This window comes from Cavia porcellus, unplaced genomic scaffold (genome assembly GCF_034190915.1).
Source record: "Cavia porcellus strain 051 isolate PalLab524CR breed Dunkin Hartley unplaced genomic scaffold, mCavPor4.1 scaffold_4, whole genome shotgun sequence".
Classification (NCBI taxonomy): Eukaryota; Metazoa; Chordata; class Mammalia; order Rodentia; family Caviidae; genus Cavia; species Cavia porcellus.
In genome coordinates this window covers 83760401-83783587 of record NW_026947487.1, presented here as the reverse complement: position 1 = coordinate 83783587, position 23187 = coordinate 83760401, and the positions used below count along the sequence as shown (strand labels likewise).

At 53.2% G+C, this 23187-nt stretch overlaps 1 protein-coding gene across 6 annotated transcripts in view; it reads right to left on the bottom strand.

The window, feature by feature from the left end:
- Positions 1-18699, bottom strand: part of Slc12a3 (solute carrier family 12 member 3) — a 33831-nt gene extending 15132 nt beyond the window's left edge. For 3 of the 6 annotated variants that reach the window (XM_005004685.4, XM_005004686.4, XM_063247356.1), the window contains exons 1-18: positions 18383-18698; positions 17351-17497; positions 15817-15892; positions 14870-14965; positions 14522-14661; positions 14086-14196; positions 13056-13167; positions 12736-12866; positions 9287-9371; positions 8261-8415; positions 7913-8020; positions 7351-7474; positions 5720-5821; positions 4764-4919; positions 4078-4177; positions 3064-3175; positions 2576-2716; positions 1405-1511 (exon numbers count right to left, since the gene is read on the bottom strand). In XM_005004685.4, coding sequence (XP_005004742.1) covers positions 1405-1511; positions 2576-2716; positions 3064-3175; positions 4078-4177; positions 4764-4919; positions 5720-5821; positions 7351-7474; positions 7913-8020; positions 8261-8415; positions 9287-9371; positions 12736-12866; positions 13056-13167; positions 14086-14196; positions 14522-14661; positions 14870-14965; positions 15817-15892; positions 17351-17497; positions 18383-18664 — 2285 coding nt within the window. In that variant the 5' untranslated portion in view covers positions 18665-18698. Of the gene's footprint in view, positions 1-1404; positions 1512-2575; positions 2717-3063; positions 3176-4077; positions 4178-4763; positions 4920-5719; positions 5822-7350; positions 7475-7912; positions 8021-8260; positions 8416-9286; positions 9372-12735; positions 12867-13055; positions 13168-14085; positions 14197-14521; positions 14662-14869; positions 14966-15816; positions 15893-17350; positions 17498-18382 lie in introns of all 6 variants that reach the window. The other 3 variants (XM_003472078.4, XM_003472080.4, XM_063247355.1) reach the window with 2 other exon arrangements.
- Between the last annotated feature and the right edge of the window lie 4488 nt (positions 18700-23187).

Below are 23187 nucleotides of genomic sequence, written 5' to 3'. Positions count from 1 at the left end.
CCTGACTCTTAACCACACTCTTTCTCCCTTCTGGGCCTCAGAATGGGAGGGTTGCCAGTGCCCTGCAGGGGAGAACCAAATCAGGCCTGGTGTCAAGTCATGCCCTGTCGCCTGATACATTTAGACAGTCCTCACAGCCTTGCCTTCAGAGGTTGGGAAGGTCATTATTATCTTTACTTTACAGTTATGAATGATGTGTTTCAGGAAGTAACACCCATGATCATACAACCAAGGAAGTGACCAGCTGGATTAGGGCTATGCATGAGACTGTAAATCAAAGGGCAAGTGTGCACGCAGGCACATCCTAACCCTTTTTTTTTTTTGGTCTTTTTTGTTTTTATCGGTACCAGGGATCAAACTCATGACCACACACTTGCAAGGCAGGTGCTTATGCTGCTGAGCTAAATCCCCAGCCCCTATCCTAACCCTTAAACTGGGTGTGGTGGCTCACCCTGTAATCTCAGCACTCAGGAGACTGATACAGAAAGATCACAGTGAGTACAAGGCTAGCATGAGCTAACACAAGCAGGTGCACAAGGGAATGGTCTCACTTATGCAATAGGCCAGTTCTAAGACGTAGCTAGTAGAGTTCTGCCCCAAAAGTGTACTGACACCTGATTGGCACAGCAGCTGAGAGCCCAGTAAGCTAAGCTCTGTCTTTCCTGACCCACTAACTCTATCTCTGTACTGTCTTGGAATGCCAGAACTGGAAGCTGCGTTTCTCACCACCTCCTAGTGTAAGTTCACTTGAGGCAGCTGGGGTGGTGGCGCTGAGTCACACAGCTGGTTAGCAGCAGATCAGGACCAGCCAAGGACCTCCACAGTCAGCCTCGAGTGACTGAGAGCTGCTGCACACAGCCTCTGTGCAACGTCAGTGCAGAAAAGCGACATGAGTAGGCCTTCTCTGGACTGTGCATAGCAAAGAGCTGAAGGAAGCTGGGCCTGAAGCCAACTCTGAAATCTCCGGAGCTCAGTCCTTGCAGCCTGGCTTCACGTGTCTGCTCAGTGACACCACTGGGAAACCTTAAACTGGCTACTTGTGGGCATAACATCTTCACCTAAAAACCTACATTTTTAACTACTCTGAAAATTATAATGTACACCAGGCCCACATTTCTGCAAGGCACTGTCAGCTACAGCCAGTTTGCTCCCATTCCCAAGGCTGCTTCCACATTGCCCACCCCTGAGCCACCCACCCTTTGCGTTACCTGCCTGATCCCAGCCCACCTTACTGCCCGTGGGCCATGCATCAGGGAAGGGACCCCCTCTGCCTATTTCTTCCTCAGCCTTGGACAAATGGAATCAGTTTATAGCCTGCACTGCTCTCACTCCTCCTCCCCAGCCCAGGAAATTCCAATGACCTGAAGCCCCCAAGCCCAGGCTGCCCACCCGGCCCTCGCTCACTGAAGGATGCCGATGTAGTCTTCCACTGTGGTGGGGTGAGCAGACTGCCAGTTCTTCTTGAATCCCAGCACCAGAATGTTGGGCTTCATTCGCCCCAGACCTGCAGCCTTTAGGATTGAGGGAGGAGGAGGAGGGTCAGAGTGATGGGGCTGGCATCAGGCCTGAGGCCCTACCCTGAGCCCTATCCTCCTCCATCCATGCTAGAGACTCAGGAAATTAGTCTCCCTCCAGGCCTTGTCTGCCTGGACCTTGTGAGTAGGTGAAACTGCAGCCAAGGTGACCCCTGTGGCTTCTCTCAGCTGCGCCCAGGACTGGACTGTCCCATCAGTTCAGGGTCATCTCAGCTGCTGCTTCTCTCACAAATAATTTCTTACAACATGAGACCTGAATTGGATGTCAAACTTAGTGTGTACCTGGGTCATCTAGTTCATATACCTTTTATATTTCTCTTTACTTTTCTTCTTTTCTTTTCCTTTTCCTTTTTTTTACTTTTTGAGACAACTCTGCAGTTCAGGCTGGCCTTGAACTCACTTTGTAGCCCAGGCTGACCTTGAACACAAAGCGATGCTCTTGCATCAGCCTTCCGAGGGCTAAGATTACAGGTATGCACCACCCTACCTAGCTATTTCTCTTTTCTTAATGTTTTAAGATATTTAAAATTGTTGAGGTATAAGTCACAATTAACACAATGAACCATTTTAAAATATAAAAATTTTGAAAAACAAGTGTACATTGCAAGGTCCTTTAATAAATGCACAATGCTTAGTATATTCACAACACTATCACTTCTCTTTACTTCCAAAATATTTTCAAAACCCCTAAAAGAGACCACATGACATTTTTTTTAATTTTAAGAAGTTGCTAAAACTATTGACAAAGATTTTCATGTATTGACTCAGGTTATTTTATACATGTACTCCATTTTACACATGAGAAAACTACCTATATGCAAATGTCTATCACACTACACACTTAATGGTTTTTTTACTTCATTGTATGTAAATTGTATCTGAAAAAATTTTTAAAAAACAGGAACTGACCAAGGTTCCACAATTTTCCACCTCACTGCCCAGGTCCTGGGCATGAGAATGGAGCTGAAATTAGACCCTCAGGAGGTTTTGCATCATACCAGGTCACAAGGCCCATCGGGAAGCCCCCAAACCCACCATACCTGCATGAGGACCTGGACGCCGCTGCGGAGGTCCTCAGCGATGACGTCTGAGTAGAAGGCCTTGACCTTCCTCTTCTTTAGCCACTTGGTGTGCCCATTGGCAAGGAGTCGGAACTCGGGCATCTTCTGCTTGCAGGGTCCCTTGGGTGGTAGAAGCAGGTGACATCAGGGGCTGCCTTTTCTCTCTGGCCTGAGATTTAAATCCTCTCCTGTCCCAGGGTGCCCGTTTCCCTCTACAGAGCTCATGGAGGTAAAGAAGCAGGGAGGGGAGGAAGGAGGGACGGAGATGAAAGGAACAAAGGAGAGATAGGATGGAGGGAAGAGAAGCCAGCGAGAGAAGACCGGAAGGGAGAGCCCTGGCCTCACAGGGGACCCGGCCAGGATCTGTGGGACCCATCCTGCTCTGCTCCCACACCCTGGTGAACATCACATCTGGCTGCTCCTCCAGCAGTATGGATGGCCCTGCCCCACCTCCTGGGGACACTCACAATGAGCACATGGCCACAGATCATGAGGCTCAGGTTCTGGGTGAAGGTGCCCACGAAGTCCACGAGGGCAGGGCGGAAGTTGGGGGGACCTGTGAGCACCAGGCACTGGGGACTGGGGAAGGGAAGGGAAGGGAGGAGGGTGTGAGCCAACGAGGGAGAGTTGGTGGGCCAAGAATGTTAAAGGCAGATGCTCCAACAGGTCTCCTAAGTCACCCTGAAGCACAGGATGGCCTCGGGCAGAACCCTGCACACTTATACTTTGGGACTCATCTTTCTGAAAGTGGCCATCAAGGGCTCCTTTGATGGCCACTATACTCCCTTGTCCTTCCTGCTCAGGCCACCAAGCACCCCACCCAACTCTTCTCCTTTGCCCTGCCCAACCCAGCATGGCATAGAATGAAACTGCTAGTGAGAACTCCTGTCTGTGTCACCTGGGCAGGTGACAGAGCCTCTATGTGGAGCGGTCAAGGGCCACTGTCAGTGTTGGTCAGAACCACACCCAATGCATCTGTGCTCCAGTGGCCAGTAGTTAACCTCCCTGTACCTCAGTGTTCTCCTCTGTGAGTAGAGTTAGGGATTTTATGGAACTCATGGGTTTGTCATGAGGCTCTTTGTCAAGTGCTGGGTTCACACTAAGTGTGGCATATATAAGTCTCTCTGATTATTGTCATCACCCTCTGGTGGGAAGGAGATTGCTGGAACGAGTTTCCTTACCACCAGTTTGAAGAGGACCCAGGGGAGGTTTTTCCTGCTGCCCTCCCAAGATTACCATGATGACAATCAGCACATCACCCTTACCACAGAGCAGCTTCTAGGTGGAAACTGAGGCACACAGAGGTTCCCTTCCTTGCTGAATCCCATTGGGCAAGGTCCACCCCAGCCTCCTACAGCAGTGGGAGTAAGGTCCTCTACTGCTGACCCCTCTCAGCAGCGCTGGACCAACCTGGGTCAGGAGGCCTCTGAGCGGGGCCATGGCAGATGCCAGGCTCCCAGGTGGCCTGGAACTCTGCTTACCGGTAGTTCTTGATGTGGTCTTCCACCTCATTGAGGCCCACAGAGTAGCTCAGGGCCAGGTTATAGGAGCCAGCCTGCACGGAGGAGCCCCAGTTCACCTCTAAGGAAAGGGGCGGTGGGGAGCAAGACAGAGTCACCAGAGGAAACTAATCATGCCCCTGTGGGAATCGTGCACCCGGGCAGCAGACTGCCAGGCAGGTGGACAGCCCAGGTCTGCCCCTGTGTGTGTGGGGCTGGGGCCCGAGTACACCATGGCTTTATAATCAAAAGTTACACATCAGGGTATTGAATTCTATAAAATGTTCTCTTGCCTTGATAAACAGACCTTCATAATGACCTGGAAATCCAGTTCATATGTGAGATTCTAAATTGTCTTGGAGTTGTGTTCCCCACGTGTGGATTGTTGTCACCCCAGGGCTCCTCCTTGGTGACTGGCAGACACTCCTGCCATGTCCAAGCTTCATCTTCCTGTGCAGCCTTTCAGGAAGTGGGAAGCTGTCTTTGCAAGGACTTGGCCCTTGAAACTGGGAATTCCTGGGCTCTGGGAGGCCTAACAGCAGAGGTCTGGGCTTCACTTGGGACCCAAGGAGGGATGCAGCGGGAGGGCTGTGTGGGGCCCTGGGCAGTGCAGAGCAAGGCAGGACCTGTCCACTCAGCCACCAGGGCTGGAGGCTAAGCCCACCCACCTGGCTTCTTGTAGATCACGTAGAGCAGGAGGAAGACGATGACTCCAATGGCGATGAGGGCTGCCCACCAGGTGAGCAGGAACATGATGATCACGGAGACAACTGCCCCAAACAGCGCCGACCACTTGCTGTAGTACTGGAACGAGGGTCTCCACCCTGGGCGGTGGCCCCATCAGTGGATGCACCCTGCACTTAGGAGCCTCCTCAGAGCCAGAGCTGTGGCTCCTAGGTTACCCCTCCGGCCTGGGCCCCAATGGGGTCTCGCTCACCTTCCTCCTGCACTGTGCTGGAGGCTCTGGGGAGGCCCACACCTGCCTTGCTGCATTATTCTATGGTGACAGGTCACAGCCAGGGGAAGCCTCCAGCTCTGGCCAAATATTGGCCAGCAATAATGCCAGCTCATGGCTCCATGAAGCCAGGGATGAGGAGGGCGAGGGCATGACTCTACGTGGCCCAACACCAGTTGTGACATTGGCCCCATGGCACAATTCTGAGGGCAACGTGCACACTGTGGCTGCATGAAACGGGGCCTGATTACCAGCTCATTGATTGGAGCTGATTAGAACAAGCCTTCCTCAGGTCTCTCTCCTGCCATCTGCCAGAAATGTTTCAACATTAACATACAAACCTATGAAATCTGTGCATCGTAATGTGAGTGGTACAGAGTGCAACCTGCCCCACCAGATATGTGACCGGGAAACTCTCCTTCCCCACTCTGGTGAATCAGACTCCCTGACTCCTAGCAGAGGAAGGGACTAAAAGAAGCTCTAGGACTAGAGACTTTGCATGAATCCAGGAAGGGTGTGCCAGGGCCGCTGCCCTCGCTGCTGCACACAGGTCCCCTTCACATGGTTTCCATTTGAGAGACACCTTGGGCTGCCGCCTTCTACTTCCAACCTACCCCATGCCTCTGCCCCTCAGGTGCCTCCCCGTGGCAAGGCAAAGAGCTGACTCACCGGGTGAGTTGGTGATGGAGGCATGGAAGCAGCTGAAGTTGATGAGGGCGTAGGAGCACAGGAAGAAATTGGAGATGATTGGGGCGATGGTGTTGAGCTCCGCTTCAGCGACCCAGGGATAAAAGGACAGCCCATCAGGCAGCCCCACCAAGGAACTGCCTGGCACTGTCCCTCACTTGGTGGGGATCCCAAGAGGGCCACCAGGGCTCAGTAAGTCTCAAGTGTCTGATCTGTGAAATGGGCCCATCCTGTTGCACCATCTTTCAAGAAAATGGAGGCTGTGTGGGGGTGGACCCCATCAGGCCAAGGAGGACTGTGGGCAGTGGCTGTGATACTTTTGGACCACAAATTCCAATGTGGAATATGTAGTGCAGTCCGCCCTCCAGTGGGGACCCATTCCATAACTGGCTCCTTCTCTTACCCATTTCATTGACCCCCAGACCCCTGGATAAACTAGGAATGTGAATTCTTATCCAGTGGTCTCTCCTGGGATCCCAGAGCCACACAAGCACATGACTGCAATCCCCTAAGAAGCTGACCCCACAGACTCTGAGATCATGGTTCTCGGTCTGCTCTCAGAGCACTCAGAGCAGAGGACGCAGCGCTGAGCTGGGGTCAGCCTGGTCTGCAGGAAGAAGGGTTGGTCCTCGGAATGCCAGGCCTGCCTGGGCTTTTCCACCTGTTGGGTGTGGCCCTACCACCTCTGCATTTGGTTAGGGAGCCAGAACCCAGGGTCTGGGAAGCCCCCCTTTGGGCTGTTAGGTGTTACAGATTGGTGACCAGTGATGCCAGCCTGAGTAGCAGGGAGCCTGTGCTCTGTGGGATGCGGAGAGACTCGCCTGCTCCTGTCTCCACTCTAACCCATAGTAGGGATGGGGAACATCATGTCACAGCCTGGCCACTGCTCTTGCTTGGTGTGGTCACTTCTTTCCCAGTGAGTTCTGCTTCCTTGGCTAAGTTAGTGAGGAAGTCTAGGGTGTGTGCACATGTGGCCTCTTCCTGTCCATCTGTGACACACCCATTATGCAGTATTGCTCCCATTCTGCAGAGAAGGAAACTGAGGCTCAGAGAAGTAAAGTTGCTTTTCTAAGGTCACACAGCTGGCATGAAAAGCCATGGGAGGAAGCCAATCTGCCTAAGAGATCAGCTGGATTTTTCTCCTTAGGCCTCACTCAGGGTGAGACCCTGGCTCTGTCTAGTTCATGCATCTACAAAAGGTGAGCCAGCCATCTCTTTCGGCCCTTGAGAAGGAACCAGGCAGTTTGACCCATGATCCAAAGGTGACCTGAGGGTTCATTTAAAACCATAATGGGGGGTCTCAGTTGCCAGGACACTAGAATGCAGAATCAGGGAAGCAGGTAGGGTCTCTCCCACAGAACCATCCCCTGCTTGCATGGTGTGGGGGCTCCCCTCTCTGGAGGTAGGAAGGCAGAAACCTCATGTGGCCTCCCAAAGTCTCCTTCCAGGGAGGGCTTTGCTCAGACTCTTTACTGGGGACATGCTTAGCATGTGCAAGGCCCTGGGTTATATTTTTTAAAAACCATCTCTCACTGAGCATCCACTAAGCCCCGACCTGGCTGGCTGAGGAGGCAGGTGAAGAGCTGGGCCTGGTGAGTGGGGCAGCCTCTTACCAATGATGATGAAGGCCACGGCGATGGCGTAGGCCAGCAGGTAGCCACGCACAGGCTCCTTGTTCTTGCCGTAGCCTTTGCCGAAGAAGCCGATCAGTGGGTACAGCTGGTCCTGGCACAGGCACTGCGGGCACCAGACCCCTCGCTCACGCGCTGGCTGAGACCTGCCACCTCCCTTCCTGGGGCCGTCCAGACTCCAGGATCTGCTTGGCCCTGACTGTGACTGCAGCAGGGCACTTCTCCAACAGGGACCTCAGATTCTGGTTCTTTTAAGTAGGATGAGATGCCACCACCTTCCCCGCCATGGAGACAGGACAGGGCCAAAATGAGAGGGGTTGGTCTCGTGATGGGGGAAGGGTCTTGGAAGTGGAATTGTAGACATGGCTGGGGTCAGGGTTTGGGGATGGAAAATGCTCTTCTAGTCACCTCACAAGAAGGATTTCTCCCTTCCATCTAGACACTCGCGTCACACGATCCTTCTTCACAGCTGTCACCAGGGGATTTGCCACCTGGGCCTCCCAGCCTAGACCCCCTTTACCTTGGCCCTTTTCTGGAGTCTCACCTGGAAAACTTTGGCAGCTGAGACCAGGCAGGCAAGGGCAGAGGACAGGGTGGCCCCGAAGATGCCGGCTGTGATCAGCGGTGCAAAGGCTGACACCATGCTCATGGTCTGCGGGGATAGTGGGGGCTGAGCTGGGAGCCCCTGCCCGGCGCCTCAGTACCTACTGCAGGTAGGAGCTGGTCCTCGCACCTCCATCAGAGCCCACACCCTCGCCTGGGTCTCCCAGATGGAAACCAGGCACAGGAGCTTCTGCACCCACCCTCCGGCTAGGAGCCTCCAGCTCCCCCAGTTATGTCACCCCAGCCCGTCCCAGCACTGAGGGGCACCGCAGGGCGGAAGCCCTGCTACCTGGTAGTAATTGATGAGGCCATAGCGGCAGCTGTGCTGCTGGGAGCACTCGGTGAAGTTCCAGCCATAGTTGCAGGCCAGCCCTTCACAAGCACCCCAGCCAGAGGTCAGCGTGTCATTCAGGTCCCCAGAGGCGTCACGAACCACACAGGAACCTGAGAGGAGGAAAGAGATGTGGGGTCTCCCTCAGCCCTCTTGCTCCCACCCCCTTGCTCTGCCCTCCTTTCCTACTCCCCGAATGCTGGCTGCTTCTGCACATAGAGACACACTGCAGACAGCTGGGCCCTTTCTGTGTCACAGAACAGTAGCCCTGATGTGCTGGCTAATATCAGGTGTGCTTGTGGTGTGCCAGGCACCAGGGTGGATACTTTACAGCGGCCCCGGGAAGTAGGGAGTGCTGTTATTTTTGTCATTCTTCCTGTTCTGCAGAGGCACACAGAACTTAGTAACCTGCCCAGTGTCTTCCATAAAGCTGAGACTTGGCTCTCGAGGCCTGAGTAACTGTGAGTGGTGCCAAGTCCCTTGGCATCTGGGAACAGCTTGCCTCAAAGGTGGCCACTAGGAGCAAATGCACCTGGCAGGATCTCAGATCAAGAGAAGTGTTAATTGTCCAGACCTTGGTTCAAAGGTTGGCTCCACTGCTCAAGGATGATGTGACTTTACTTCTCCATGCCCCATTTCCCCCTGTGTTAAATATGGCAAGCCAAGTTCAGGGCTGGATGATGGCAAAGAGGTGCTGGCATCTCCATCAGCCTCATCCCAGGGGCAAAGCATGATTTATCTTGCAGTAGCTTCATGCCCATGAAGCTAGAACCTCCGTGTCTGAAGGGACACTGAGCCTGGACTGGCCTCCCTCACTATGAAGATGCCAAGGTGACAGGAACCTCAGGGACAGAGTTCAAGGTTCCACTTCCTTAGGTTGCCACATTCTCCTGGTCTAGCTGTCCCACCTGTGGACCCCCTCTTGGGCCTGGGCTACACAGACACTGGGGTGCTCTGCCGCAGTTAGCTAGGTCAGCTACTCACCGATGGTGGCTGAGATGGCCAGGTAGGAGACAGTGGTCCAAAAAATGGCCATCAGAGTTCCCTTGGGGATAGCCACAGCAGGGTCCTATAAGAGGGACCGTGGTGTCAGGCAGCCGTTAGGCCTCCCATCCCTGGCCATGGCCCCATCCCGGGTCTGTTCATCAAGGACCCTTAGAAGCGGCTGGACATCACCAAGATCACCAGCCTGAGACTATATCTGAGACCCACGGAGCCCGAAGTGGGAGACAAAACCAACAGCTCCTCACCTGAGCTGTGGAGATCACCTAGCTAAAGCTTGCTATGGGAGAGAGAGAACAGGGGCCAAAGGGCAGGGCTCTGACCTTAGCCTGCCTGGTTCAAATCCAGGCCACCAGATGGGCAGTGAGCTGAGCTCCCAGCCTCTGTCCCTCTTCTGTGAGTGGTGATAGCAATGCCACCAGGCCACTGGTGAAGTGCACAGATGCACTCGAGTCCCTGACCCCCAGACCTGTTGACCATCAGGCTCATGGTACACTTGTCATTATGGGCCAACTGTGCCTGGTTGCACAGATAGGAGTAGAAACCCCAGGCTTCCTCCTGTTGCTCCAGGAAAGAACTCTCTGCTTGTATTTTCCTAAAAGCAGTAGCAAATCTTCACATGCACCTATCACACAGTCCATTCTTTAGGCACTTTCTCAAATATAATTCCCTGAGATGTAGCTTGAATGCCTCCACTGAGGGCAGGGCACAGTGAAAAGGACCCACGTGACAGAGTGTCTGGTGGCTCTCACCCTGATGCCACCATGGTCCGCAGTCTCGGGCTCTATGAACCAAGCCAGGAGCAGCAAAACAGAGAATTTTACAATAAGTTCAACACCTGCTCCACCCTCTAGGCAGAAGCTCCAGCCTAAAGGAGGACCTTGGGTGCCATGAGCAGCCCATTTGCTATGGTCTCCTCTTCCCTGCTTTCTCCTTCAACTAGTAGAACCTGATTAGAGACAAGTTAGAATACGAAGGAGGGTATACCAGAGAAATGGGAGCAGAGATTCAGAGTAATGGGAGGCTAGGGTTTGAGGGGAACCCAAGGTCTTTTAGAGTCTCTTTTGGGGACCCCACAGACCTGGTCCTACTAGTTGGGCCCTGCCCAACTCCCTAGGGATTATTTGACCGGGTGATAAGTCTCTGGCCAATATACCAGGTCCAGGCTGCCACCCCACTTCTAGTGGGTTGAATAACATCAAGTTTATGTCTACCTCAAACCTCAGGATGTGAGGAGTTAAGGATTATATTTGGAGATTAGGACATGACAGCCTTAAAGTGGGCCTCAAATGCAATCACCGGCATCATTCTAAAAGCAGAAAGGACACCAAAACATGGAGGAAAAAAGGCCATGTGGTAACAGCAATGCAGAGGTTAGATGAGCCAAAAGCAAGGGACGCCATTGTCAGGATCCACTAGAGCTAAAATGAGGCCAGGAAGCATTCATCCCTAGCGACTTCAGAGGGGGTACTGCCCTGTCAATACTTTGATTTTGAATTTCTAGACTCCTAAACTACAAGAGAATAAATTGTCTTAAGCCACGCAGTTTATGGTAATTTGCAGGAAAGAACACGCAGCCTGTGTGGGCATGTCACATGTGGACATACCCTGGGACAACACATGAAATATTCATCAAAGATGCAATAGTTGTTTACAGGGAAGCTTTTGTTCTACAGATTTGCATTCTAGTTCCTCCACCATCTGTGTGGCCCTGAGTCAGCCCTGACCCTTTCTGGGCTTGGCTGGTGTTATGGTTTATAGCTAGATGTCCCCCAAGAGCCTCACACTCTCATGGGTAGGCTTTTGGAAGGTGACGAGGTTCTGGGAACTTATAGCTGACTTTGCTGTGGAGAGTTGGGATCTGGAAAGAAGAGGCAGGACCCTGAGGACATGATTTGGAAGGGTTTATCTCTCTTCCTGGCTCCTCCCTTCACCCTCTGCTTCCCAGCTTTTCCTTGGCCATGCCGGTGCCCTGCCGTGCTGCTGCTTCTTTGGAGTCAGCCAGCCCTGGACTGAAACCTCTAAAAACCACGAGCCAAAATAAGCCTCTCCTCCACTAAGTTTTGGGTGTCAGGTATTGTGTCTCAGTGATGAGGCAAGTGACTAAGAAGTTTGCTTGATTGTATCATAAATGATGATAAAGAGCTCTCAGCACACCCTCTATGCCCAGCACTGCTCTAAGCACTCGACACAAAATAGTTTTTGAAATTCTCACCCCCTTCCTGCTAGGCTGGGGCTGTGTGAGTTCCATGATCCAGCTGGAGAAGCTGAGCCCCAGAGAGGCCGTCAGGAAGTCACCCAAAGTCAGACACACGGGAGGTGCTCTGCGGCAGAGTGCACTGTCTTTCAGGGTGAGCACAGCCAAGGCCCAACAGCCCCTTGAAGGCCAAGGTCACCGATCTCATGAGCTCAAAAGAGGTGCGTGGCCTGAAGCTGGTAACCAAAGATGCTTGGGGAAGCATCCAGATCAATTCCCAGAGAAAGGAGAGGAGCCAGACAAAAGCTCCAGTTTCCACACCCTGCAGTTTGTGTCCTGGGACAGATCCTGATACAGCCGGGTTGGTTCCGGGATTATTTCCAATTTACAATTTAATCCATTTAGAAAAAGCTTCAAGGAGCACCTCTTGGGTGGGCCAGGAGAGTGAGAGCAAGGGTTAGCTGTGATTCCCAGTCTCCTTGGAGCCTCCTGCTGGCAAAGGCTCACCAGCTTCTCATCTTTCATAGCCCAGCCCCACCCCACCTGTACGCAAGAGTTTTGCCCCAGCCCCTGCCAACATCAGCTTGTCCTTTTCCATCCCTTTAGGGTACTTTGTACTTCTGCTCTGACATTTTATTTTACCACTCTCATCAACAACATCCTGAGCACCTATCTTGTGTCAGACTGTGAGCTGGGAACAGGGACCTAGAGAGGGGTTGACATGGGTACACGGCTCCATGACTGGAGCCAGAGCTGTTGGAGGAGGAATTTGGAAGAGGGACAGAGCTTTGGGAGGCAAAGCAGTGTCAAATGAATGAGAGCGACATGAGACACATATCTTGGGGATGAGCAAGGGTCATGGACACAGGGACAATGCTCAGAGATGGGACTGGACAGGTGTACTGCCGCAAAGTCAGAGCTGCCTGCATCAAGACGATAGAGAGCGGGAGATGGAGGTGACCTCAGCAAAGATGTTCCCAGGCTGAGAGTTCTGGCAATCCCATTTTGGGATGTCCTTCAAAGCCCTGAGCACAGCTGGTATCAGTCAGTCAACAGCCTCACAAGCTGATCTGAATAGAGCTGCAAAGGACTGGACTGAACTGGACTAGGTGTTAACTCTGACCTCAGTACCACACTCAGTGTCCTGCAGCAGATCTTGGTGTGACAGGGAGCAAGACTGTGCTCATAGCCCCCTACAGTGCCAGGATACAGGAGGGGTGAGTGTTCCGCTCACCTTGAGATCTCCGGAGATGTTGGCTCCTGCCAGGATGCCCGTGGCAGAGGGAAAGAAGATGGAGAACATTCCGAAGAAGCTGCCATCAATACCCCTCCAGTCAGGCACCAAGTTCTGAACAAAAATGTCCCCTGGAAAACCAAGGCCTGAGTCAGGGCCACCTGGAGGACTTGGTCCCTCTGTCTTGGTCTGGCCATGCAGCTCCCAGCCATGGGAATGGGGGATCTTGTCCTTCTGCTGCTCAGACAATGAGCCACTGTTTTAGACAAACTATCCCTGATCCCCCAGCTGTGGCCTGGGTCCACCCTATGCATACATACCCCGGTAGCTGAAGAAGCCCTTGGAGGCCTTGTCCTCAGATGGAGGGATCAGTGTCCCCACCAAGTAGTTGGCAAAAGAGACCATGATGACAAGGAAGAACAACACCTGGGCCTGGGGTAAAGGACACCTTCAGGGAGGCCCAGCAGAGCTGAGCTTGCCCAGGTCCCTCACGCCATTTTTCATGCAGTCTTTCATTCACACCCATTGTGCAGTGAGCTCTGTTCAAGGAGCTGGGAACATAACAGTGAGCAGGATGATCAAGGTCTCTCATCCTGGCTAATGCGTATGTAAGACAAACTTAGGGGTGCTTGAGATGGGTTTGGAGCTGCTTTAGCAAGGTGGCCTGGGACAGTATCTTCAATAAATAGACTCTTTTGCATATACATAAAGGAGGAAGATAAGGGAAGCATAGAATGATGTGGCAACTAAGCTTAGTAATTCCAAGGATGAACAAAAGGACAGGATTGCCGGAGAGTGGTCAGAGGATGAGGGAGCCAGAAGGTGCAGGAGCCAGGTGCTATGTAGTTTGGAGGTTCTCTTTGGTCAACTATGCCAATTGTAACCCCATACTTCTGCCCTTGACCTCTGACTTTTGGCTGGGTACACAGTTCTATGAAATCAATACTATCCAGCCTCTCTTGCAGCTATAAGGGGCTGCAAGACCAAGATTTAGCCAATGGCACTTGAGCAGGACTGAGACAGCTTGTAAGACAAGAGAAAGGAAATGGGAATCCTCTCTGCCTGGACTGCCTGGACTGGGGACATCATGATAGTGGCTACCTGGACCAGGTGAACAAGGGCCCATACCCAATGGATGGAAGAGCTATAGGATTGAAGGAGTCTGGGGTCCAACCCCTGTGGAAGACCATGCCTCCCTGCACTGTTACATAAAACAGAAACAAAGTCTTTCTATTGGAAGGTACCATTAGGTGGGGTCTCTGTCACAGCAGCAGAACTTGAAGCTTAGCTAACACACATCAGAAGAGATAGAACCAGAGCTCAGGCCCAGGGCTATGGTCTGCTCCTCACCTTGGACTCCCACTCCATGCCAGCCAATGAAATGGCCAGCAGCACGGTGACAGTGACTACACCAATGATGCGGATGTCATTGATGGGGTCCACGATGGGTGTGCCATACTCCTGGGAGGGGACAGACTGGTTATGTGCCACTCTGAACAACCCATGCCTCCAAACTACTTCACTGAGGTCCCTCTGACTCAAATCCAAAACCAAGGATGTTTGCAGCCCACAGATCCCCAGGACAGCTCTGCATAGACCTGGACAGCATCGTCCTGCGGCAACGTGTCTTACAGGGATAGTTTTGATTTTACGAGATTGCCATTGTTACCTGCAGTGACCAGACTGGGACTGTAGTCCCTGATGGATGGAATCGTGCAGCAGGGAGGAAGGCCGGCCCAGTGGGGAGAAGGATGGTAGGGCAACCCAGGGCCCAGCCCCTCCTCACCTGCATCAGGTCCCGCACAGTCTCTGCGAAGCCCACGGTGTGCATGGCCACACCCACGGCGTTGGCAAAGGCAAAGATGAGGCCGATGGAGCCCCCCAGTTCTGGGCCCAGACTCCGGGAGATGAGGAAATAGGTGCCACCTACCAGAGCCAGAGCCGGCAGCCACGAAACCAGAGGAATCAGCTGGCCAGGTTGGGCTCGGTAAGGTGACCAGGGGACACAGGGCAGGAGGAACCAAGTTCATCCTGTAATGCAGGGAGCCTGCCCAGAGCCCTCACCTGCAACTACAGGGGCAACCAGGGTGTCCCATGGGTAGGGAGTCCATGAAGTGGGGTCCCTAGGGCGCACCTGACTTGACCTTGCCGTTGGTGGAGATGGCCGAGATGGAGAGGCCAGTGATGGAGGTCACCATAACAGACAGCAGGATGATGATCCAGGTCAGGACTGTGTGGGGTAGACATGTGTGCTCCAAGACCCAGTCAGGGTGTTCCCCAGGTGAAGAGCCATGGGAGGAACCTACTAATTCACTGCCTGTCTCTGAGTCTCAGTTCTATCATCTAAGAAATGGATCACTGTTAATCTGGCATATTTTAAATAGTCCAGGAGCTCATGAGCCAACATGAAAAGGATTGCTAGGTATGGGAGGGGAGGTGCCCCCCTTTAAAAACAAAGGATAAAAATAAAGTGCCAGGGACCAGGGATTTAGCTCTGCACCATAAACACCTGCCTGGCAAGCATGAGGTCATGAGTTTGATTCCTGGTACCAAAAAAATAAAATTAAAATTAAAAAAAAAATGATGGTTACCATTACAAGCAGCATTGGGTACCAAACTCTATGCTGTTTTTCCTGCATCGTATAAACACTGTAGTGGCTTTGTGAGGCAGATGCTGTCATCAGCCGTATTTGACTGATGAGGAAGACCAGGCTCACAGAGAATAACAAAGTAGCCCAAGTTCCCACAGCCTGAGGCGAAGCTCTCATCTGAACCCTGACCTTCCAGAATGCAAGCTCCTCACCACTTGCTCTGCAGCAGGAATTGGCTCAGAGAGGTTAAGTGACTTGCTGAGGGCAAGCAGCCCAGGAGAGCCCTTGGGATAGCTGACTCCCTGTCCAGTGGGTCTCTGTCACATCACCCTCACCATTGTCAATGCAGGGACTCCGGGCTATGCCGGGGAGGAAGAGCCTGACCCACTGTGGTCTCTGCAGCCCAAGGTCAAGCCTGCTCCAAGGGGTCTTAGTGATAGGGGACAAGGACTCACGCACAAGCTCCTTCCTTTCCCAGGTCACCACTCACCAATGCCCGCCTGCGCCGTAATCCAGGGGAGCCGTAGGTAGAGGATCACACCCCAGATGTTGAGCATGCAGCGGATCTAGGAAGACAGATCAGAAGCTCTCTGGGTAGATCACATACGCCATGGCCAAGCACAAAAATCCCTGCGGCTGGTCATGGCATGGCATCAACCTCCTGGGCGTGGGAGACCCTGAGTTCTCTGTGCTTTACCCACCCTGACGGGCCAGGCCCTCTGGTTCACTGGAGCAAAAGGGCACCCTCCTCCTTCCCACCCTCCTGCGCTCCCACTGAAGTCTAAGGATGGGTTGCAAGCAAGACCAACACTCCTCCTATTCCAAACCAGGATCCTGTGCCTGCCAGACCTAGCCTTGGCCCCAGTGGCCAGCTGTTGGCTTGTGTGTGACATATCTGCTGAGCCAACTCCCCACTCACAAGCAGAACTAGAGCTCAGGTTGTGGTGACTTCATTTTCCAACTGAAAGAAAAGTAAGAGGCCAAGGCTGAGATTAACGTTCCCAGATGGAAAGGCCTGTTATGGTCTTTGGCCGCACCAAGGGGCAGAGATTTCCAAGGTCCTCTACCTGCTCTGAGACACTAAACGGAACACTCCAGGTGTGGGCCAGCTCCTCCAGGAGGGGAACATAGACCCTGAATGTGACTCTTTGGCATCAGAGTGGGCTCAAGGTTTAGGTGGAGAAATAATCATAGCCAATTGGCAGCTGGCAGCATTAAGGTCAGAACTAGGCACCCCATGCCTTCCAGAGCAGAATTCATATGACTTTTTTTTGTTTTTTATTGTCTGGGAGCTTATTCATACTGTAAACTAAAGTAAACCTTTCCCTTCACGTGTGGCAGAATAAAAAAATACAACACAACACCACACACAGACACAGATACAGACACACACAGACACACACGGGTTGTCAATATACTGTATATGAGTGCTGCCCTCTGGTGGCTCTGGAAAACATTATCTTTTTTCTTTTTCTTTCCTTTTTTTTCTTTTTCTAGTGGTACTTACACAAGCTAGGTAAAGACTCTATCACTAAGCCCCCTCCATATCCTTTACATTTACTTTTAATTTTGGGACAGTTTCACCAAATGCCCAGGTTGACCTCACCTTTACATTCCTGTATCAGCCTCCCAAGCACCTGGTATCACAGGCACGTATCAATCACGCTTGGCTAACAGCCTTTTCATATTACTCCCTGGCAGGTACTGACCAAAGGCTTTACATTTATGAATTCATTTAATACTCATTTCACACAACAAAAAACCGAGGCAGTGAGTTAAGTGATTTGTGATTTCCCCACTGCCGTACTAGTGTGACTCAGCAGAGATCTGCCTCAGGCCTGGGTCTCAGCCTAGGGCACTCACAGGGGTGTTAGGAACCCAAATCAGAGAAAATTTGAAGCTACATGCAGGTGGGGGAAACTGAGGCCCAGGCTGGGCCTTGGGTCTACCCTGAACACTGGAGCCTGAGTCACAGCTGAGCCTAGGTGCAGCTTGAGGTTCTCACAGGCCCTCAGCCTACTTACCATCACCCCCTTGATCCAGCCGAAGCGCACAGGCTCCCCGGGGCTCTTCTCACTGGGGGTGCCCGCCTCGTCCTCCACCAGCCCGTTGGTCAGCTCATGACTGGGCTGGCTGTCAAAGGTCAGGGTGTGCAGGTGGCTCCCCTCCTGCTGGGGGACCAGAGGCCACAAGTCAGGCAGGCATGGGTGCTGCGGGTTGCGTCTCTGCAGCCAGTCACCCTCCTGCAGCATGGTGCCATGCGTGGCCACCTCAGACTCAGCCTCAGGGGTGTGGAGCTGCTCTCAGGACTTTAAGAAAGACTACATAGCAGTGGGGACAGGTGACATAGGAGGCTGGGTGCTCTGGACACCAGCTTCCTGCTGCAGAATGGAAGCCTGGGACCCAGCTAGGTAGACACACAGCTCAAGAGAGGGGCCACAGCACGTTCCAGACCACACAGGAGCCCCTGGCAGAGCTGGGACTGGGACCCAGGCTCCACTCCAGTGCAGCAGGTCCTCCTGTGCATGCCCAAGTGACACACAGCGTCTAGGACTTTCTTCCTGGCCCCTCAGCTCAGCAGCCCGGGATGGAACACAGCTCTGTGTACAGCCGTTAGCGGTCAGGACGGAGGTTTGCTCTGGGTGGGGAGGACTGTAAGTGTAAAGTCTCAGGCCTAGAATCAAGAATGGTTGACGTCAGATGGAAAACTGAGGCTAGATAGGGGCTGTGAGAATCGGACTCCCTGCCCTACACCTGTCACACTCCCCAAGAGCATCTTTCCTGCTCTCTTCTCCTCATCTGTGTCAGCGGTGTACAGCCTGTTTGCATGCTGCCGCTGGTGGGCAGCTCACTTCCTCTCTAGGCAGCTCACTCTACCTTTGAGTTGCCAGTGCCTGGACAAGAAAGATGACACATGCCCAGAGTTTCACAGCTCCCTCTCCTGCCAGTCCATGTGGGCCTCCCTTCATCCATCCCACAGCCCAGGTGACAGCCCCCAGGCTCAGAGACATTAGGTCACACAGCCAGGAAGTGGCTGTCTTCTGAGGGGCACTTGCCTTGAGGAAGGAATGCAAGTCGGCCAGCGTAGGCCGGACCTTTCGAGGCTCGCCGGGCAGGGCGCTGTTGGCATAGTGATCGTAGGCAGGCACCACGTCGATGGTGTTGTACCCAAAGGTGCGCATGTAGAGGGTGCTGCCGTAGGTCAGGTGGTTGGGGTGGCTGGTGTCATAGGTGGCGGCTGGTAGGGACTCATCTCCCCCCAGGAGGGTGCTGATGGTGAAGCGCCCGCTACACAGAGCAGTGTCCCTGGGCATCTCTGTTGTGGGCAGCTCTGCCATTGTGGCTCAGGTAGGGGTCCAGGGTCAGCAAGGACATGCAGGGTGGCTTTATAGGCTGAGTCTATAGCAGGGGAAAGGGTGGGAAGGTGGCCCAAACCGCCCACAGCTGGTAAGCAGCGACCCTGGACAGGTGTGGTTGGAACACGTGCCCTTCCTGTCCGGCCCACAGTTGGACTGGTGACATGGAGCCCTGCCTGGGACTGGCAGGGCTGGACTTGCCTGGAGCCAGTCACCCACTGAGTCCTGGGGTGGCTCCTCTGAAACGGGCCTGAGGAGATCCCCAGCCAGGACTCTGAGGGACCTGAGAAGGAGACCTTGTCTCCTGGCCCAGTGCTGGGCTAGGTCAGGATCTGGTTTTGGCAGCACCAGGAGGCCACCTTTGAATGCACAGTGGCAATGGGAGTAGATTCTGTCATTAAGGCTACCTGAGCTCGAGGCCACAAGAGGGACAGAACTGTGTTGAAATGTGTTGTAGGTGGATGGAAGAGATGGATCAGGGTTTTGAGAGATTAGTTGTTAGTGAGTGGGTGCTTCAAGGACGTACTCTCCAAGCTGCTGTGAGACCTCTCAATGTCTGCCCTGCGTCTAGGGCCCCAGCTGGGACCACTTTTCCCCTAAGAGGGTAGGAAGGCCTGGCTCCCTGACTCTAAAGGCCCACCAGAAGCTTGGAGTTTGCACTGCAGCCTACTCCCCACCCTGCCCAGGGCTACTTCCTTCCCTTCTGTCCACAAGCACTGAGCCCAAGGCAGGGGGGGGGGGCGCGCCTAGAAGCTCATAAAAAATCACTGACTCATTTCACCTCTCCAGCAGCCTTTACAGAGCACCCACCATGCTTGGGTGGAAGCGGGAGCCAGGGAAAGGTGGGACACTGTCTACACTCAGCACTGCAGAGTTGGGGGTGGGGCTGGACCTGGAAACATTGCACCCCTGCTGTGCGGTGGGTGCAGCAATGGGAGAGAGATCTATAGCGTGTCAGGCTATAGAGTGTCAAGCTGGGGACAGGCAGGGAAGACTTCCTTCGGAGGGGACCCTGGCCTGAGTCTCGGAGGATGAGTGGTTCCTCTTGGGGTCTCCACGTGGAGACCAGAAGGCCACTACTTCTGCCAGCTTTTGCACCTGGGATTTCTCAGCTTACACTCAGGCTCCAGCCATCCCCCAGAGAAATGGGGACTCACTCTCTTTTCTTCATAGCCCTGCCTCTTAGAGCTCACATTAGTTCCCCAGAGAGTCTCCTCTGAGGGCTCAAAGTCCTCGGGGCTCCCTGACTTCCCACAGTGAGTCAGCACTCACTATGGGAACCCAGAGAGGTTCAGCTGGCTCATGGCGCACCTCATGCTCTGGGCCAGGGTCTCCCAGGACAGATGCGCCCTGCTAGGCTGGTCAGGCAGGAGGCACCAAGTGGAAATGCTCAGGTGTATAGTGTAGCAAACTGTGGGGGAGTCACCCTGCAAGATGAGGGTGTTTTGTTTTGCAGTACTGTACTTGGGATTGAACCCAAGGATACTCTACTACAGAGCTACATCTCCATTCCTTTCTAGTTTTTGTTTGTTTGTTTCGTAATTTTGAGACAGGCTCTTGCTAAGTTGCCCAGACTGGCCTTGAATTGATGGTCCTCTTGCCTCATCCTCCTGGGGAGCTGGACTTATAGATGTGCCCCAGCACCAGCCTCAAAACCAAGTTGGCAAGCCTCAGGGCATTTTTCTGGGGAGAGGGCCCTAAATGTCATCTGGCTTGTAGACTGGAAGCCCACAAAGGCAGGATCTGGCCCTGTTTTGTTCAGCCACAGTTCCAAGCACCTGGAGCAGCTCCAAGGAGTTGCTCAAGACTGGCTATAGCGAGGGGACCCAGAACCAAGAAAGATGGAGAGTGGCCGTGTGAACACCCTTGGACGACCAAATTGGCCCAAGCAGGGATGCACCAGGGATTTTCTGGGTTCCTCCAGCGTGGAGTTCTTCTGATTGGACCTGAGAGAACCTAGACTTCAATGACAAACTCAAAAGGTTATGATCACTATGTGCCCTTTCCAATTTGCCACACACTAATTTTTTAAAAAAGAATCTTCTCAGGGCTCCTCTTAATAACATCCAAGCTCCCTGTTCCCTTTCTACCCTTCCATTCCCTCCGCCTGCAGGGATGTGTCCCTGGCCCCCATGGCTGCTGCCAGTGGGCTGAGGCCTCACGGACCAGAAGTCCAGGCCAAGGACCCCAGCTGGGTCAATGTTCCAGTCTCTGCAGGCTGCACCCTGGATGGGGGACAGAGCGGGGAGGGGTTCAGGGGTGCAGAGTTACTCATTCATTCCCTCTCATGGGGCCCTGGGGAAGATCTTATCACTCTCTTACTCTTAACCTGCTAATTGACTGGCAGAACTCACAGCTGCCCCACAGTCTCTCACACCATGTTTACACTGCCCTGGGCAGCTGTGGAAAATTCCTGATAAAGATCTGAGGAGAAAAAGGGGCCAAGGCTATTTCCAGGAGCACTGGGGCTATGGCAAAGATTTGCTGGGTGACCTTGGGCAGGCCACTTCCCCTCCCTGGCCTACCTTAACCTTGGAGGGGAGCAAGAATGGAGTCTGAGCAGGACCCCTTGAAGGGCTTCCCAGTAGAATAAACTAAAGGGAGTCTCTGACACCTCACCCTAAAGCACAGACCCTGCACCCCACACACAAAAGGGGAATCTTGTATTTGAATGGAACTTTGATTGAAACATTCTTCTGGATCAGGAGCATTCTTCTGGATCAGGCAGGGTCAAATGGTTCAAGGCTTCCAGAATTTAGCTTCCGGGAGAACCCCCAGGCCAGATGGCCCCCAGGTGAGAGGTTCCAAGTATCCTGAGCAAATCCTGGGATTTGGCCTTGGGGAGTCTCAGTTCTGTCATTTTCTATGTGACTTTGGGCAAGTCACCTGACCTGGATAAGCCTTAGCTTCTGCAGCAGCAGAGCAGAAATGACACCTAAAAATGATGCCCATCAGGGTCAGCCCTTGACAGACAGAGGGCTCTCACCTTCCCCAGCTCCTAGAAGGAAGAAGGAGAATGAAGCAGCAAGGACCTGAAAGACTCAGCAGTCAGGGACCTAGAAGCAAACACCCCAGATGCTGGGGCAGGAGAGGAGGGGAAGGAAAGCGAGAAGAGGAACAGGAGGAGATGAGGAGTAGGAGGAGGGCCCTTGACGACCTCCGGGTCTCTGGTCTCCTGTCTGTGGCCACCTCAGAGGCACCTCAGCAATCATTTTGCTTCTCTAATGTACGAGGCCCTGCACCATGGTGCCTAGGTTGGCAGACAAACCAGCAAGAAGACGAAGCAGCCATCCAGCAGAGGAGAGGGCTTTCCAGGAGAAGAGGAGAAGAGAGGATGGGCTTGGCCATGCAGTGGACAAGGTGGGCAGGACTGGGCTGGGGTGCTGTGAGCAGTGGGGAAGGAGAGAAGAAATGGTGGACATCAGGCTGTTGTTTCTTTATTCCACCACATTTATTGAGTGTCCCCTGCATACCATGTCCTGTACTAGGAAAGGGAGGAACCGCAGGGAACATGACAAAGACCCTGCCCACCGGGGCTTACATTCTAGTAGGAGAGACAAATAAAGAATCAGTAATTGTTACAATACCTTTGGTGGTGAGTACTATTAAGGAAACGACAGTTTTTCTTAGGACTGGTATTAGGTCTCTTCAAGGATGGAAAATTTGAGCTGATTTCCACAGGTGGGAGCCCCTCTCGTGTGAACAGGTTTTAAGAGGTTGTCAGGGGAGGGTACTGTAACTTCAAGAAGGACAAGGAGGCCCATGATACTGGATGGAGTGAAGAGACTAAGGAGATACAGTCTGAGACACAGAAGAGGAGCATTTGGCTCATAGGCCAGGGTGAGAATGAGAATGTTCTGGGGCAGTCAGAGATATCATTCTCACAGGTCACTTTGGCATGCACTGAGAGAGACCAGTCAGGGCTACTGCAGGGTGTGGGCATGGCCAGGCCGGGAGTCACTATGAGGAGCTAGACGCTGGGGTGTATCTGAAGGCAGAGGACAGAACTAGCCTGTGGATCTGAGTGAGGCCAGGGTTCCTGAGAAGTGGGGACCAGGGAGGACTCCATGGGGAATGAGGGTATGTTTTCTGAGTGGGGTGTCCTGACAGAAGGGGTCCAGTTGGGTTGATGCTATGGGCCAGACAGGCAAAACCAGACAATAACCCAGCTCAGTCCTGTGCTCCTCCTAGCTGCACATGGCCTCTAACAAATGCCAGTTTGGCACCTACCATAGACATCCTGAGTCTGGGCAGAGGAGGGGTAAGGGGTGGACATTGGTATTTTCTTAAAGCTCCCCAGGTGATTCTAGGAATGCAGTAAGGTACAGAGATTGTGGTTTGGCACAGACTCATGGCACCCCACCCTCTGCCCGAGTCCTTGCATCATCTGACCTGGTCCCACGAGGCTCGCCTGGAGAGAATGGGTATGATGCAACCCTGGTGTCGTGAAATAGCCGGGTAAGAGGATGCGCTGCTCGTCGGCCTGATTCACAACACCAGCTGCA